Below are 16,801 nucleotides of genomic sequence, written 5' to 3'. Positions count from 1 at the left end.
TGATGAATTTGGTTTCAGGTCCTATTAATAGGTTTGCAACTAATGCACAAATCAGATGCAATCAATACATTGAGTATACGCGCCACTCGCCACTCGCGCACCCAAATTCGAACAAAGACTACAAAACATTTGCACTGCTTTTGGCCACATTTATATTTATGTGTCCCACTGACCACACTTTAGGGGGCGTAGTGGCACGCCCACAAGTGCGAGAAGTACCGTCTGCTGCTGCCAGCTCTTAACTACAAATTAATTAACTCTGTGGGTCTGTGGAACTCACTCGATGCCTAACTAGATTATTATTAACCAGAATACTCGTTCAGTGCCTGTGCGGGTGTGGGCGAAAAGAACAATGTAGGGCACACGGACAGACAAAAACGAGTAGAAGAGAGTGAGAGAGAGTGGGCGAGGGGGAGATGCTCTTATAGTTTACGGGCTGCCTAATCCTGTCAATATAATTCAGTGACTTGGAAAATTATATTTTTCATACGTCACACACAACAGCAGACAGAGATGGCAGAGAGCGTGAGGGACTGAGAATGAGAGAGAGAGAGAGGCAGTGTGGCACGTCGCTCAAATAAATCCTTGCCGCGCAAATAAATAATGAAATTATGGAGATTAGAAAGTGTTCCAGGACGAAGACAAGGATGCGGACGCTTCTTTGGCCATGTGCTCTCTCTTCTGTGCTCAATTGATTATGGATCGTTGAGTGTGCGTGTGTGGGTGTTGGAGTATACGTGTGTGTGTGTGTATGCGTGATTGTCGGCGTGTGGATGTGTTTATGTTGCTTCGCGCCTCTTTGTTTGAACCGCCGATAAAAGTAATAAGCGGCACTTTATACACCATCTTCCTTTGCTACTCTCTGACGCACTTGAATACACATTCTGTTCATTCTCTCTCTCTCTCTCTCTGTCTGGCGTTCTATCTGACTCTCTCCATCTCTGTCGCACTGGTTTGTGTCACAGAACCCAATAAGCCGAGAGCCGTTTTGTCTTTGGGGAATTATGCATATTTAGTTAGCAAGAGCCTCGTTTCGTTTCATCAGCCGCTTCCCGCTGAGTGAAGCGCCACATAATTTATTTATTAATTTAGTTTATTAATAAAATCCTTGACGCTAGCTTAAGTAACGTGGAAGCCAGACCCAGACAGCTGCAAATTGATTGATATGAAATGATGGATGAGAGATGGAAAGTTGGGGAAATCCTCCAAGTATTCCAATTGGCAATGAATGAAATATTTCTGAAATTGCATAATAAATTTGAGAAAAATACACCATTTCATTGGGTTAACCAGTTGCCTGAGTTGTTGAGTAAATATGCAACAGAAATTTAGCATTTTAAGCCACATTAACCGCAGTGCAACTGAAACTGCGACTGAAACAGAAGGAAAAACTGCAAATGAAAATGCAAACAATAAAATCAGCATAAAAACCCCAATGTCAGAGCCACACACAATGGGAGAAAGCACACAAACATACAGAGAGCAATTTGCATATAAATTTCCGTGAAGCGAATTTCGCATGTGTCCTCCCGCCCGTTGCAATTTGCTGCTGGTGCTGCTTACCTTTGATAAAATCCACAGCCATCTCCAGGCCATACGAGTCCTTATCGCAGTCGTCCAGGAGATGTGCCCCCAATGTGATATTCGGCAGCAGCTGCGCCTTGTTGATGCTGTCGATGGTAAAGAGCATGGCCTCGAGCGCCTGAATGCCACCCTGGGGCATAATCGGGCCGCAGGTGATGCTGTCCTCGCGCGAATGGACCATCATCAGGCCACCGAGTATCAGATCCCCCTCGATCAGGGCCTCCCGCTTCACGGGCCAGTGCCGCTGCGGCAGGATAGCGTGCAGACGATCGTTCAGGAAGCTCACAGAATCTGGCAGGGAGCGCATATACTTGCCACTCCCGTCCACCGTCATTATGGGCAATTGCAAGTTCTTGCTGTTTTTGAGCGGCAGATGGCGGCCACGATGACGTCCAGAGCGTGGAGCTGCCATTTCAATGTTCGCATAGCGCTGGTACTCATCCACATCGAATTGATCATAGAGCTGGTCGTCGTCAAGAAGCTGATTTCTCGTCTCTGACTGTGACGTGTCCGAAGATGGTGCCTCATCATTCACATAATCCGGTGCTTGCAGGTGACTGCTGCTCCACTGCAGCTGCCGCTGCCGCCACTGTTGCCAGTGTTTGCCCAACTGCTGTTGTTGCTGCTCTAATTCCAGGGTCTTGTAGTGACTCTGTCTGCTGTGTTTCCGATTGTGTTTGCTGCCATGATTCTGTTGGTGTGGGTGTTGACACTGATGATGATGATGATGATGATGATGTTGCTGTTGCTGGTGCGGATACGAATGATGTTGATGCTGATGATGGCGTCGCACTCTGCTTCTCGGTGTCGCCTGCATCGTCTCCTCCTGCTGCTGCTGCTCCACAATGTCGCCAATCACCTCACTCTCGGCCCGCAGGGGATGCCGCGCGGAAAGCACCACCACGAAAAGCACAACAGAAATTTGTACGAGCCATTTGCTGCTGCAATCCACTCTCATGTTGGCATTAGCTTTTGTTTTCAATCTCTCGCTCACTCTCTCTTTCTCTCTTTATATTTTTGTATATTATTTTTTGTGCACTGACTTTATTTTGATATGCATGGATTTCGGTTTATAAATTTTCCTTTATTGCTCACAGTTGGATTGCTGCTGTTCCTCCCCCTGATATGTGGCACACATTTTGATATTGTTGTTGTTGTTGTTTTTGGTTGCTCTGGTCTCTCACATTTTATAGATATTTTTTACGCTTTAGCATTTTGAATAGCTGCATATGGGAATTAAGAGGATATATATATTTTTCAGCGTTTTCAATTGATACAATTGTTGTTCAACCATCGTGATTTTTCCGCACAAAATCATTTATTTTGGATTTATTTTCAACATTCGTATACTGACTATTTTTGGGATGTTTATTTAATTATTTATATACTCGTATGAAACATTAATTACTGATATTTGTGTACACTTTCTGACTTTTTTTAATGCCACAGCAAATAATTATCACTGAATTTCATAGTAATTACAATATTCATAAGCTGATTTTTCGAATGTAATGCATAATTTGACCATTTTCAATTTAGGTATTCATTAATATTCTGCAAAAATTGTGTCGCTGTCAGAATAAAAATTTGAATGCCAAAAAAAATAAGCCATAGAACCAATGAACGGACCCTAAAGGGTCCATGGGCTTAAAACTGTCAAGCTACGCGCCCCCGCCATGATTAAGGGTAGCAGTGGGCGTGGCCCCTGGGCATTTGCCCAAAAAAATGGTTGCCCTGAGGTAAATTAAATTTGCATAAAATTTTATATGCCAACCACCGCAAGGAGCGCCGCCAGCGGCTGAAACGTAAAAAGAACTGCAAGAAATCCTTTGCATTAAAGGAGAAATGGAATGGGTGCAGGGAGGGGGGATAAGTAAATTACCGTAAAGTGGGGACCGTGCAAATACGTAATTAATCAAATTGTTGGCGCCGTAATGAGCTTGTCGGCCTGTCTTCCGCCCCAGTGGGGCTGCTTTTGTATCCCTGTCATAACCCTCCCGAACCGCTCTGAAGCGCCGCGAAGTAATCAACAAACGCGTTAACGCCACTTTAGACATGGCCTGCAGTTCAAGTTTACAGAATTACTTGTAATCAGCGTAATCAGCGGCATTATCCACTAGCAGCAGTATCAACAGCAACACCAAAAGCAGCAGCAGCAGCGACGAGGCCAAAAGGTAAATTGAGGTCCCGTTACATACAGGGCTTGCAGCAGCATTGTGGCCTGAGGCTGTGGCAGGTGGGCGGTGAGGGTTGAGGGGATGGGACACATCTAATAATGAGATTGCGTTAAACAAATGGCTCTCTCCCTTTTCATTGCGCTTAATAGACACCGGAGGCTGCTTACACGCTCGTTATTTATTTTGATTACATTTCACGTCAGGCTCTGTCAGTGATTCTCTCTGCTTCTGTCTATCTCTCTCTCTCTCTCTCGACATCTCGTCCTGATTTGGGTATTACAATAAAGTCAAGCTGTTTGTTTGGTTAACTACATAAGTGGATCAGAGCCTTATTAGAGCCAAGCGTTAAATAGAGCATGGAAAACCTTTGATATATGATCGAAAATCATAAAAAATAAATAAAAGAGGGAGAACCACAATTCTTTTGGAAAAATCTAAATTTTCTATATATCGATTAGCCTTCTAATTATCAAGGCAATATTCGTGGAATTGGTTCAATTTTAAGAGCATTTACATTTTCTTATTTCGGTCAACAAGCTCCCACTGTATTTGTGTACATCTTTTGCATAACGAAGTCTGTCACTGACACTTGCCTCAATGTGTTTTTATTGGACTCTACTGTTGTTGCTTGTTACCGAACATCGCCTTGTATCCCATCCACGCCCTACCCTACCCTACCCCACCCTACCCCTCCAATCTCATTCCTTTTGATTCCGCTTTGTCATTGTCTTATTTTGCATTTTCTGTTGAGGGGGCGACTTTGATTTGATTGAGCATTTTGTTCGCTTTGCCTGTTCTTTTTTCGCTGATTTGAATTTTCCACTTTTACACTTTTTTGTTGGTTTTGTTTTGGGCCCAGACATTGAAATATTGTCCGGGCTGAAATGGCTTTAATAGCGGCTGAAATTCCGACTACAGAATATATCAATTTGTTTGCTTCTTTTTTTTTTCTCTTTTCAGCTTCCGCTGCAACGTTGCGCAAATTGATTTCCATCGATGAGATTTACAGTCATATAAAATTGGCAATATCACAGAGTGTCCTCTGGATACGGATACGATACGGATACACAGAAGGTCACTTACTGGGAATTCCGCATAAGTATATTAAAATACTCTTAACTGTGTGAAAACAAAATAAACAAAGAGGCTCTACAGGCTTCTTTATGCATTCATTTTCGATGGAAGTTCAGAGGAAATCAACGACCGTGGCATTAAGTTGCAGGATACATACGGGCGAACACGGGCAGGGGTAATTATTTTTATTTTTTATTTTACCTTTCAAGAGCATTCACGAATTGTGTTTCCATGTATATAATTCCTCAAAAAGAAATGCTTGAGTAAAAACAGCAGAAAATATGTTGAGTGGTTTGCCTCAGACACATACATTTCGCCTTTTAATTATTATTCAGTGTTTGTATGGAAGTGACAGTACATTTCTGGAGCAATTCGTTCTTCCATTTCTCGCATTTCACATTCCATTTAAAGAGATTTTTCCTGACAAATGCAAAGTTTGCGGCGACAAGCCAGCGTGTGACATTTACATAAATTCCAGCCACAAACAATAAAAAAAATTTGGAAAAATTCACATCAAATAACATTCAATCATCTGACTGCCACTGTATGTGGCATGTAGTCCGCATTCAGAGGGCATCAGCCTTAGCGTTTTGGCTGGAGCTAATGTCTCGACACTCCCAGATTATGCGTCGCCTTCAATTTGCTGGCAGCAAAAAAAAAAACAGAATTAATACCAGAGCATTCTGGGGGTTGCCCAAAAAAAAAAATGCTACACGAAAATATGAATAAATGGGCAGAGGAGGAGTGTAGTACATGTGTACATGCAAATGGTGTCACCTACAGATGTGTGTTTGTGTGTGTGTGTGATAAATTTCGTTGACATGACAGAAACACAGAGAGCTGACAGCCACCCCGCAGGTAATCAGTAGCTTTCAAATTCCACGTGAAGTCTAAGAGCTGGCGCCCCATCTGCTGCCTAGAAATTTTGACAGTTGTGCGAGAATCCATTTTTAATTTGATTATCGCGCAGATGTGTACATACAGGCAATAAGATACGAGTATGTATGCGTCTCTGGATCTGCAGGAACTCATATTTATGACGGCCCAAAGGCTAAATCAACTACGAGTATAACTGCGAGCATAGGCGCAGCATAACTTGTTCAGTTCGCATTTTGGTATTCCCCTCACATGGCAATCAACTCGAGCAATTTGAATGGGTTTTTCTCGGCTTCGCCATGCTCTGATGTGTCTGCTCTTCTGTCTGTATTACGGGGTTTGTTTGTCTGCGTGCCTTAGGATGGGATTATTATTGGGCCAGCTCTTCGGCACGAGGTCCCTAAGGGGCCGAGCCCGTCAAACACATGAAATCAATTACATTTCTCTAATGTAGGCGGCAGGCAGAGGCAACCCAACTCTCAGGCCATAGGATTCCCTTTGTTTAGTGCTTCGTCGGGTCTTAGGCACTGAGACTCGAAGGCTTTCTGCCTATTTTTGTACGGGGGCGAAATCTCAGGTATTTGGTGGCTAATAAAGTTTGCCTTAAAGTATTTGGGCATAGAAGTTTTTGGGAAAAAGTTTTTCTATATTTATTTTAATATTAGTTGCCCCGTGGCATATCCAGGGCAGGCCCACTCATATTTACTTCGTTCAGCTGTCTGCCGGAGCGAGCAGAGTCAACGGTCCAAAGACACGTGAAGCTTCCGGCTACGGCCGCTCCTTCTTCACCATTGCAAGGCAATTTCTATGCCCTATGCCCTCGTATCAATAATTTTGTGGGTTTTATTGTTATTTGCTGGCTTTATGTATTTGCGTACCTTAATGGAAATGACAGTGACAGGAGGAGGAAGAACCTTATTTGCAAATTAAAGGCTCGGTTAATGCAACGTAATACCATAAATACGTCAATTAATTGCCAATGGATAACAGCAGCGTTTCAATTGAAGCTTAATTAAGTGTGAACATTGTGCCATTGTTTACGTTTGTTAAATCATTCAATTCACACTCAAAAAAGCCGCCGCTTAACGAATAACCAGAAACCAAATCGGAAATAGTGGTTTTTTTTTAAAGTGCAGCGATTGGAAAAGTGCAATTTAATTGTAATAAAAGGATCAGTTAGGGGCATCGGAAGAGTCATATAAACAATGCAATTATCGTGCCACACACAAGATGAGTGGCAAGCGTGAAAAGAGGGGCGCCAAAAGGCGCCAAAACGGAAATGAAAGAAAGTAAAGAAGAATGGTTAAAGCAAAAGCAATGACAGGAAATCGACAGGCGATGCCATGTAGCAATTTAGCAGCAAACTGTTTTCTTTCACATGACATCTGCAGGCGAACCTCCAGCTCAATCAAATGCCATGTAGTCCAGTGTTCTAGCACAAAGCATGTTCAATGAAGAGAGTGTGTGCGCTCGAGAAGAGCCAAGCGCCACAAGAATGTGATGCGTTCGAGGTCCATCGATTTCCATTGAGTGCCGCCTGGTCAAGCACTCGAGAGTCCATCAAGCGATGAAATTAACCGACAGAATGTTAATTGAATGTGTCCGCGGAAGATACAATATCTTGCTGCTTTCAGGTGTAATTAAGTTTTGCATGCCACATAAACGCATTAAGCAGACTTTGTTCCCACTAAGTAAGCAAAAACTGGGCAGTAAAATGTTTCATAATTAACTTTTGTGTGAGCCGCCGCCCTCCGCCTCCATCTCCACTGACTACCTGGCATGTCGCGGCTCCATTTATCCAGGAAAAGTTCAAGCTACGCATACAATAATCCCCGTACCTGGGGGTACAGCGTGTTCTAGTCAGACCGTGGACTCCAAGGGTCTATAGGTGGCGTTGACCGCACCCTTGGCACAGGTCGAAAGCCGTGGGCTGCATATGAGAGTTGAATTATTGATGCCATGGCCGGGGGTCGTGGAGGGAGCAGTGGCCCACGAGTATGCCCCCATTCTGCATGGACACTCTTTTGGGTTTTACTATAAAATTCGATGTGTATGCTGGTATTTGGTTATTTGGCTAATTGAATTCCGTTCGGCCCTTTGATGGCGTCCACTCTTAATGGAATATTTCCCCAAAATGGCTATTGGCGTTATTGCTGTTATTTACAATGCTGGCATTTTATTGGTTTGTTTTCATTCTGTCAGCATAAACCGAGCATAGAGTGTGCAGGGGGAAGGGCAATGAGATTCCTAAGCGTTTATTGGGGGAATCACATAAAGTATTCTAATCCCTCACTCATGCATGCATATATGTATGTATGTATGTATGTACATATGTGTGTATGATTCGATAAAGGTTGCTTGTTGGCTGGCTATTTGGTATTTGAATTATTGCATGAGTCAGAGCCAAGATGCACCTGTAAATCATGATCCTGGCTATTGACAGTCACAAATCTGTTTGACAACAGCAGCAGGAGCTGGCGCTGTACTGAAGGGGCACAAACAGTTTGCACAAATTGTATATAATCGATTTCATATTTACCTGCCACTTGCCAGCGAGCACAAGGGGATAGTGTAAGTGGTTTTTTTTACACAAATATCAGTAAACGGCCAGAAGTGGCAGCTATTTGAAGAAGGGGGCAGGGCACCCAAGTTTGGCTTTGCACTCTGCCGAATTGACATACATTGACTAGAGATACAGACACACACGACTGAAAAACCCTTGCAAATATTCAACAAAACTACGAATATTTTAAGTATTCTATGAGAATATTTAAGCGAATGTTTTACTTTTGAAAATTGTTGTATGCACTTTGAGAAACAAACAGACAGAAGGATGTGCTGCACATTGGATATGTACATATGTACATATGTATGTATGTACCACCACTGACAGCAAAAGAATAAAATAAAAGTATAAATAGAAATAGAAATGCTGACAACGAATCAAAACACAATTGCTTTCTGCTTGTTACTATTCCACTCTCTGAATGCCGCCGGCATTTTATGACATTTTTATGAACTTGGCCAAATGAAATGGACAGCATGCAAAGTAACAGCAGCAGCAGCAGCAGCACAGGACAGTAGGACAGCTGGACAGATACCCCGCAGGGAAACTCGCTATTTATGGCACTGTTGCTGCTATTGCTGCTGCTGCTGCTGCTCTCTATGCTCCGTCGGAGGCGCCCTCCGTTTCCGTTTGGCGGAAATTACAAACATTCCATACTGACGATGGCAGTGTGCAGCGTTAATTAAACCCAACATGCACTCCGATCTCCAATCTCGAACGTCTGCACATAAATCACATAACAAATTTGAAATTTAACGGCCCTGGGCATGCAGCAGCAGAGGGAAGAAAATGTTTGGGCGGTGCCGCAGAAAAGTTGCACGGAATGCAAATTGAAAAGTGTTGCAAAAACTGTTGCAAAATGGTGTTCATAGTGGCTTATACACGAGTCGAGCCAAGTTTTTCCCACCACACAGCCAAAGCCAAAGCCGTTAGTGGGTTTGTGTGTTGGCTTTTTGGCAAAAAAATAGTTGGTGGAATATGTGGGGCCTGTTAAGACCAAGTAATTGCTGTGTGTCCGAAAAATGTATCTGAAAATAATCAAAAAAAAAGTAATCACTGATGTACTCAATCGTACACATGGAGTTCCCGTCCTTCGATGGGAAAATAATACCCCTAGTGTAACAGTCAAAGCATCATGCTTCTCTGCCTCTCTGCCTTTCTGCCACACTGCCATTGTGTGTACTTACTGCAGCGTATGCTGTGAGTGCGGCACAAACAGCAAATGGGCTTTCCCAAAAGCCGATGCCAGCCACTTGGGTGCATTATGCCAGGTCCGTCCGTACATGTCCACCGACTGGCATGAATATTTGAAGGGCACTTTCCGCCTGGACAGCCATCTGCACGGTGTGTGAATGGCAACACGTGGCCACTCAGGTGCGCCTACAGGTCGAAAGGGCGACAGGAAGCCCCATGGAATTAGGTGCAAAGTGTTGGCGCCGGAGAATGTCCAAACACGTTGCAGAGCATCCTGGAGAAGTTATGTTCTAACTGCATATTAAATTCACACCCGTAAATGTTGTATTTATTTTTTATGTTTCATATGTATGTATATTCACATAATTTAAATTTTTACCGCCCTCGTGTCGACTCGTAAATAATTAGAGCTCTGGGCGGAGTTTTTTTTAACCGAATTTTCTGGATCTGAAGACGAATACAAGTCAAGTGACAAGACCAAGACACTTGAGCGAGCAGTCAATGCATTTTTTATTATATTTTGTGTAAAAATAAAATTTAACTTTACATTTACATTTACGGCCAGGCTTTCGTACGTCTACATATGCGTAACTTTTTGATGTTACGGCTGTAAAATGTAATCTCGGGACAAATGCCTGAATATTTGTTTCAAGCATCCGCGCTTTTTCCGTTCCTTTGTTTTTCCCACTCATAAAATTTCCGACAATTGAGCTGCTGCCAAATGGCCAAAAGTCTGGCTCTGCTCGGAAAAAGCAATTTCCCATCGCAAAAACTTCGGCATTTAAAGTTCATTTCACTAATTTTTGATGCGTGCCGTTCAAACTTTCGCTAAACCTCATCATTATGTGGACTTTTGGTGAAATTAGTTTTCATCGTCAAGGATACCGCAAAGTGAATTTAAAGACGCCGCTTAAGGATTCCCATTCCCAGGAGAGTGAAGCAACTCAGCAGCCATTCAGCAAATGAGTTTAATTTTTGGCAAACCGAGAAACTAAAAAACTTTAGAGCTGTGGCAACAGGAGATAACTTCTTACCCAATGAACCATTGGTAACCATTTACCGAAGAAAACCCACCAGCAGGACACCGAGCTAATGGAGAGTGCCAAAAGCAGAAGGAAATGCAGTTGAAGCACTGCCATACAATTTGAATGCCACAAAATATCGACGAAAGCTGCTTTGTGGCAAACAAAAAATAAGTAGCGCAATGGTTAAATACATTTCTCTGCCTTTTCATGGACATGCAATTTAGGGGTGTTTGTAAATGGAAAAAAATCAAATGAAAACTTTGAGACTCTACAGTAGAACTATCATATTCAAGAGAAAACTGCTTCTTTGATTTCTTGTTAAAGAGTTTAGCTATATTTTTCTTAGTTAAACAATTTCCGATCCCATCATCTGCCAAGCGTGAATAGGGATGAATTTTACCTGACAAATGTAGCGTTGCATCTGTAATTTGTTTCGGTTGCGTGGATTTTCATTAATAATTAAAATAACCTGATTAAATAGGGTCTCAATTAAACATTGTTGCGCCGACAGGTTCGAGAGAATCCATTTAACTTAAGCTGCTTTAAATGTTAAAGTGCGTATGAAAAAGGCTGAAGTGCAACAACACCGATGTTTGCATTTTATTTTCTTCATTTCTTTTTTCAGCTTTTTAATTAAAACTCATTTGCGCATTCGTGGGCTGTCATTAAAAGTTATATTATAAATGTAAAAAAGTACTCAAGAGAGTGTGAGAGAGGGGGTAGGATCATACAGTGCATACGAGTATGTGTGGTATGTGCCACTTGGCATTTCTGCTTCCCGCTCACTGAAAATGAAATCCAAAAGCCCGCCATAAACGGGGAAACCATTTAAATAACAACCAGTGTCAATGGCAAAAGTAAACTTCTGCGTGAAGCCACCCAGAATCCAGACTTTGGCAAACACAAAACTGCAAATGTTGCTGCCAGTCGTCGAAATAATATTTAAATTATGGCAGAAATGGAAAAAAACTTCCAGCATCAAAGTGACGGCTCGTGCGTATGATTATTATGGAACTTTTCTTTCAATACAGTCTCTTCTCTATCTATACTTCGATTTCTCTCTCTATATTTCGCTTTCTCTGTCTGTCCAATTGTGGTTCCATGGTCTGCCGAATAGAAGATAAATTTTCGCATAACATTTACACAGAAGGGGGAAGCCAGGCACAGAGGATATGAAATAAAATCAAAAAGGCAGACGAATAAATATCAATCTATCAAACTGAAGATGGAAAAGTGTTGGTTGTCACGAAAACTCACATTTCATGCAGGTTTCGAATAGAATTTTATTGGAGAGAGAGAGAGAGAGCGAGAGCATGGGAGTTTTCTAGATGAATGGAATAGCTTATGTGACGTATGAGTAATTTTTTGAAAGCAAACACAAAATGTTATGGCATAAGAAAACGCAGGAAACTGTAAGAGAGCAGAAGAAAACATCAGAGAAAAGAGAATAGTCCTTTAATCTTTAATATTAAAGACATATCTTGAAGGGATATTTGTGCAATAAAAGCAGAAATACATTAGACATTTATGGGGAAGATTTACCCTAATTAAAGTCAAAGATATAAAAGCAGCAGCGTCAGATTACCCAATCTAATGGGTATATCAGTGGAAGATAAACTTTTATTCTCCAAATATCAGGCACTAAAGCAGCCATTAAGTCCCAGATTCTGGCAGGAGCAAGCTCTAGACCTGGCAAACACTCCCATTCCCCTTAGCCATTTGCCCCCTTGGAACGTGCAATCTGAAGCCTGAAACCCGCCTGCTATCAACAGTCAATAAATAAAATCTCATTAAGCTGAAGGCGCCGCTGGAGTGCGGCCGCCAAGTGGTTCGAGAATGAAAATTCTCTGCCACTGCCGGTGCGAGCGGAGTAAAATTATAAAATTTCCATTTTATTGACATTCAAAATTGACTGATATGCTAAAGGACGAAGTGGATGGGGGCTGTGGCTGAGTTTAAGTGTCTAAAGCCAACACTAAAGCAAATTTTGCGGCAAGCGAACGTGCGGCAGGAAGTAGAAGAAGAAGCAGAAGCAGGAGAAACAACAGGCAACGAGTCAATCAGGTTCGGAATGAAAAAAGTGGTTCAATAAAGTCAACACCCCTGGGAAGTGGAGGCGTGGCATGCCCTACAGGCAACCATGGGGCAAGCAGCAGTTGAAGTTCAAACAGAAAAGCGTTGAAAATATTTCCCGGCACCCAAATTACATTATCGCCGCACCCATGGAGTAGAGCTGGAGACAACCAACAACCAACAACAGACAACGTTCCCCAAATGAGTGTATCCCGAGTGTCGATGGCTGATAACAGCCGGAAGCCAAATACAGCAACAGCAGCAGCAGCAGCAACAGAAGCGGCTCAAAAGACAAAGACTTTCGGGGAAAACAATATTTGGCAAAAATTTCCAACACAAAAAAAAAAAAACGATGAATAAACAAATTGGCTGAAAAGCCATTTTTTTCTGTAAAGCATACATTTAGTGTAGGTGCAGGTCGGAGGTGCCGCTGAGGTAGGCGTGGCGCGGTCTGATGACTGACACATAAATTTAGACATTTTCCAGTAGTCAACGTGGGCGGCACGGGGAAGGCACAAGGGCACAAGCAGGCGCAGGGCAACGTTCGCCAATCAATAATTCAAATTGAGTGCCAGCGAAAACCCAAAGAAAAACAAAAAGAGATTGACAAAACAACAAAGAACAAAATAGAAAAGCCAAAAATAATGAAAGAAAAGCGTCAATTTATGTACATGTACATTGTCCACAAAAACTTTCATGCTTGTCCAATATTTACAATTTTTAGCTAATGAAATATGTAAAAAACAAAGAAACAATAAAACAGGCATCAAAAATTAAAAAAGGAAAAAACACAAAAAGCGCAAAATCCAAAAATGTTTTCGGAAGAGCAACTGTCAAAAAGCCAAGAGAAAAAGCTTATTTTTCAGAAAGAGCTTAAGCAAACCTCTTTTAAGAATTGTTGTCTAAAAGGGTCGTTACTTAATTTTTATTTAAGTGGAATTTCTGGCGCCTAAAGCCCAAACCGTAAGATGGGCTAATATTTAAAATCTTTAAATCATAGGTGGGCGATTGCAAGAATTTAAAGTAAAGCAAAAGTAAACTAAAATATTTCACCATTTCTTGAATTTTTGTGTGTGGAGCCATAAATCAAGGCGAGAGGCAACATATTTGTGGTCTGTGATGGCATGGAAAATTTTGATTTATGGCTAGAGAGTGGGACACTCACAGAGTTTCATATGGCCCTATGTTTCTCTTCTGTACAGCCCGAGGCAAGTCCTTTGTACTGCCATTTGATGGACAGATTCCATTCAGGTTTTTATTTTCGGAATTGATTCAAAGTACTCGTTTGGATGGCCTCATCGGTCTGCCTGCTTGAAAATGTATTGAATTTAAATATTTAGGAAAGCTAGTTTCGGACTTTAAATGGTCCGAAGTAGTTGATGCATGAGTTTCTACTTTAAATAATTGAAGCTACCATGGAAATCGATCCACGTTAGGTGACCCATTGACCGTCCAAAGGGAGGATATGAAGCAGCGGCACGTGTTTCTTTTGTTTGCAAAGTTGACTGGCGAAAAGCAGAAGACGCTCTCTGGGGCAGCAACATCAAAATATAGAAGAAAAAAAATCAACATCAAAGTCATCGCAGGGAAAGGAAAGCTAAGGAATGGGGAGTACGAAAGCTTAACTTGTCGCCCATAAAACAAATTGGCATTTTTATTATTATGACAAACAGTCGGGATGTCAACGAGTCGCCGCTCCTCAGTTACCTAACAACATAAGAACCATATGTGAGAGCATGTGGGTGGAACTTGGAGCTGTGCTTATCTTTAGAAAGCAGCTAAAACGCTTTTGATTTGACATCACGAACGCGGCTGAAGCCGTGAAGCATATCCAATAAAAGCGGCAACAGTGTTACGCATAAGCAACACTCGCCTCGCCTCGCCTCGTCTCGACACGCCTCCAGCTGTCACTCCATATAGCTCTTTTTTGTCAGCTTTTAATGAGTTAACAGTACACATACATTCCCATGCCCATGCCCATGCCCATGCCAAGCCTCATGCTCATGGATGCTCATGTTCACGCTTTTTGCGGTTGTTCCGACCAAGAGCTGACAGCATGTTGCAGCGGCGAGTGATGTGAAATGCCATTTTGATGCTGTCGGGGAAATGCTATTTTGATTTTGCAACTTTTATGACAAGCCCGCGCATTGTTCTCGAACAGAACTTTGAGGGTGTGTGGATTTAGTGCATCGTAAAAGGGTTTTTTTTCGGTGGCAAACAGTGGCAGCTTAGAAGGGGATGGGGTCACTGAAAGTTTGTGTGGGAAAATAGCCATTAAATTATTTCATGTGAAAACAGCTGTGGCAGCTGGTGAGTGTGAAAATGATTTTGGACTCTGGCCTAGAAGCAGCCATAAATCAATCAACAAAATTGAATTTGCCATACAATTTAATAAAATGTTTGCCATTGCAACAAAAAATAGTTCTGTGTCACTTTAAAGGACACTCTTACTCAATAAATGCCATCTTCCTCCAGACAATGCCATCATGCCCCGGCCAGAGACGCTTTATAAGCTATGCTAAATTATTTGCTGAGCCATATCTGACGGGGAATTCAGGACGTCCTTTGCTGTAGAATTGAAGGGGATGACCAGCAGGATGGGTACCGACACAGCAATCGAGCTTCTAATTGTCCCGGCTGTCCTTGTTGTCGCTTTGTCGCGTTGATGGCGCATAATTTGCCAGCTCATAAATAAAAATGTCCACGGAGAGGAGCAGAGCGGCATCTTGTCGCCCAGCATCTGAAGCATTTGGCATCTCTACTCCCGTTAACCCGCACCAGCAGTTGGTATTAAATGTAATATTTATTAGCCATGCTGCTGGCCAACTTTGTAAGCCTTTTAAAGACTTTAAGGTTTACTCAGGGCCCAGCCTTAAGGCTAATCGGTTTTCCGTGCTAAAACACGCTCCTTGTCTATGGAGGGGATTCAATGTATTGGAATTAATAAAAAGGTCCCGGTCCCCGTTCCGCGTGCCCCATGGCCCATGCCCCATGCCGCGTGTCCAAATCTATGCTCGACCTTGAGCCTGCTTACTCCTCACGCTCGGTGGCCAATTTTCGAAATATGCTTCGCTCTTTTTTGTCTGCTTTTAATAGCACGCAGCGCGGGGTCATAAAAAAATCTCCCAAAAACGTTGCCGAAGAGAAGAGCTGCATAAATATTTTTATTTCTATTTTTACGATATGGCAGATAGCAGGGAAAGTAAAAGTGCTGGGCGAACCAACAAACAGACAAAATGGAAAGAGCTGTGGAAAACTCTGGTTTCGTTTCATGATGTTTGACGCATTTTACGCATACAGCAGCTGCAAATAGTTGCTATTCTGTAGGCGCTAATGGCCCCGCCCCCCGGAACACCCGAACATTAAAACTCGTTAGACAAAAGCCGTAAGCGGAGGGTTGTGTTGTGTTCGGGGTAATAATAAGCACAGTTTATGCCCGGAAAATTTATAATTGGCAGGCTGGCAGGGGGACGAAGTAAGATGGAGACAGAGACCCTTTCACCTCGACAACTGCTGATGCTGACTCGGGAACTTGTGACTCCTCCGTGCTGGGTTCAAAGGACAGACCGAGCGAAAAAGGGTTCGCAATTTTCGATATCATTGTCAAAATTGTGTCAAAATTCCTTAAGCACATAAAATTGTTACCGAAAAAGGGACAAAACAAACAAAGCGGGGAGATTACGAAGAGAAAACATTCCAAAGGAGCTTTTCTAAAAGAACTTCCAAGGTATTTTTCAAACATTTTCCTATTAAGATATATACACAAAAAAAAAAGACTGCAAGTAAAAGAGAGCTATGCAGTGGATGGCGATCATTTGAGATCATACACAATCAAATGAAACAATGACCAAATGTAAGGACAATCTCTTACGGAAATTCGAGTGAAGCAGCAAAATTCAATGATATATTTCCACTTGGTAGCATTATTTGGCAATTACACTGTCCCCAATATTGTGAAACCTACGGTACGGACATCTGCCGGCGATAGAACTTTGAAAACGATTTCCGGAATGTAAAACAACAAAACAAAGAAAAAAACACGAAACAAAAATGCAAAGCGGCAGCAGTTTTCAAGTCATTTGACAGCCCATTTTAATACGAAACCAATAAAAGGAGGAAATATATATACTATATACAAAGAGAGAGAGAGAGAGAGACAGAGAGCAGAGAAGATGGGTGGGATGCCAGTGGGAAAATCAAGGGCAACAGCTGCATGTGCGTCCAGGCTGTGC

At 42.3% G+C, this 16,801-nt stretch overlaps 1 protein-coding gene across 8 annotated transcripts in view; it reads right to left on the bottom strand.

Moving 5' to 3' along the window:
* Nucleotides 1–16,801, bottom strand: part of LOC111079004 (metabotropic glutamate receptor 2) — a 44,273-nt gene that overhangs the window by 13,075 nt on the left and 14,397 nt on the right. For 2 of the 8 annotated variants that reach the window (XM_022373989.2, XM_041592082.1), the window contains exon 2: nt 1,564–2,807. The exons of 5 other annotated variants lie outside the window; for them this stretch is intronic. In XM_022373989.2, coding sequence (XP_022229681.2) covers nt 1,564–2,542 — 979 coding nt within the window. In that variant the 5' untranslated portion in view covers nt 2,543–2,807. Of the gene's footprint in view, nt 1–1,563; nt 2,808–3,466; nt 3,574–16,801 lie in introns of those variants that run through there. One more of the 8 variants, XM_041592083.1, reaches the window with a different exon arrangement.

This window comes from Drosophila obscura, unplaced genomic scaffold, assembly GCF_018151105.1.
Source record: "Drosophila obscura isolate BZ-5 IFL unplaced genomic scaffold, ASM1815110v1 contig_17, whole genome shotgun sequence".
In the NCBI taxonomy this organism is placed as follows: domain Eukaryota; kingdom Metazoa; phylum Arthropoda; class Insecta; order Diptera; family Drosophilidae; genus Drosophila; species Drosophila obscura.
Note: the sequence above shows the minus strand (reverse complement) of the source record. Positions and strands in the feature narration are given on the sequence as shown.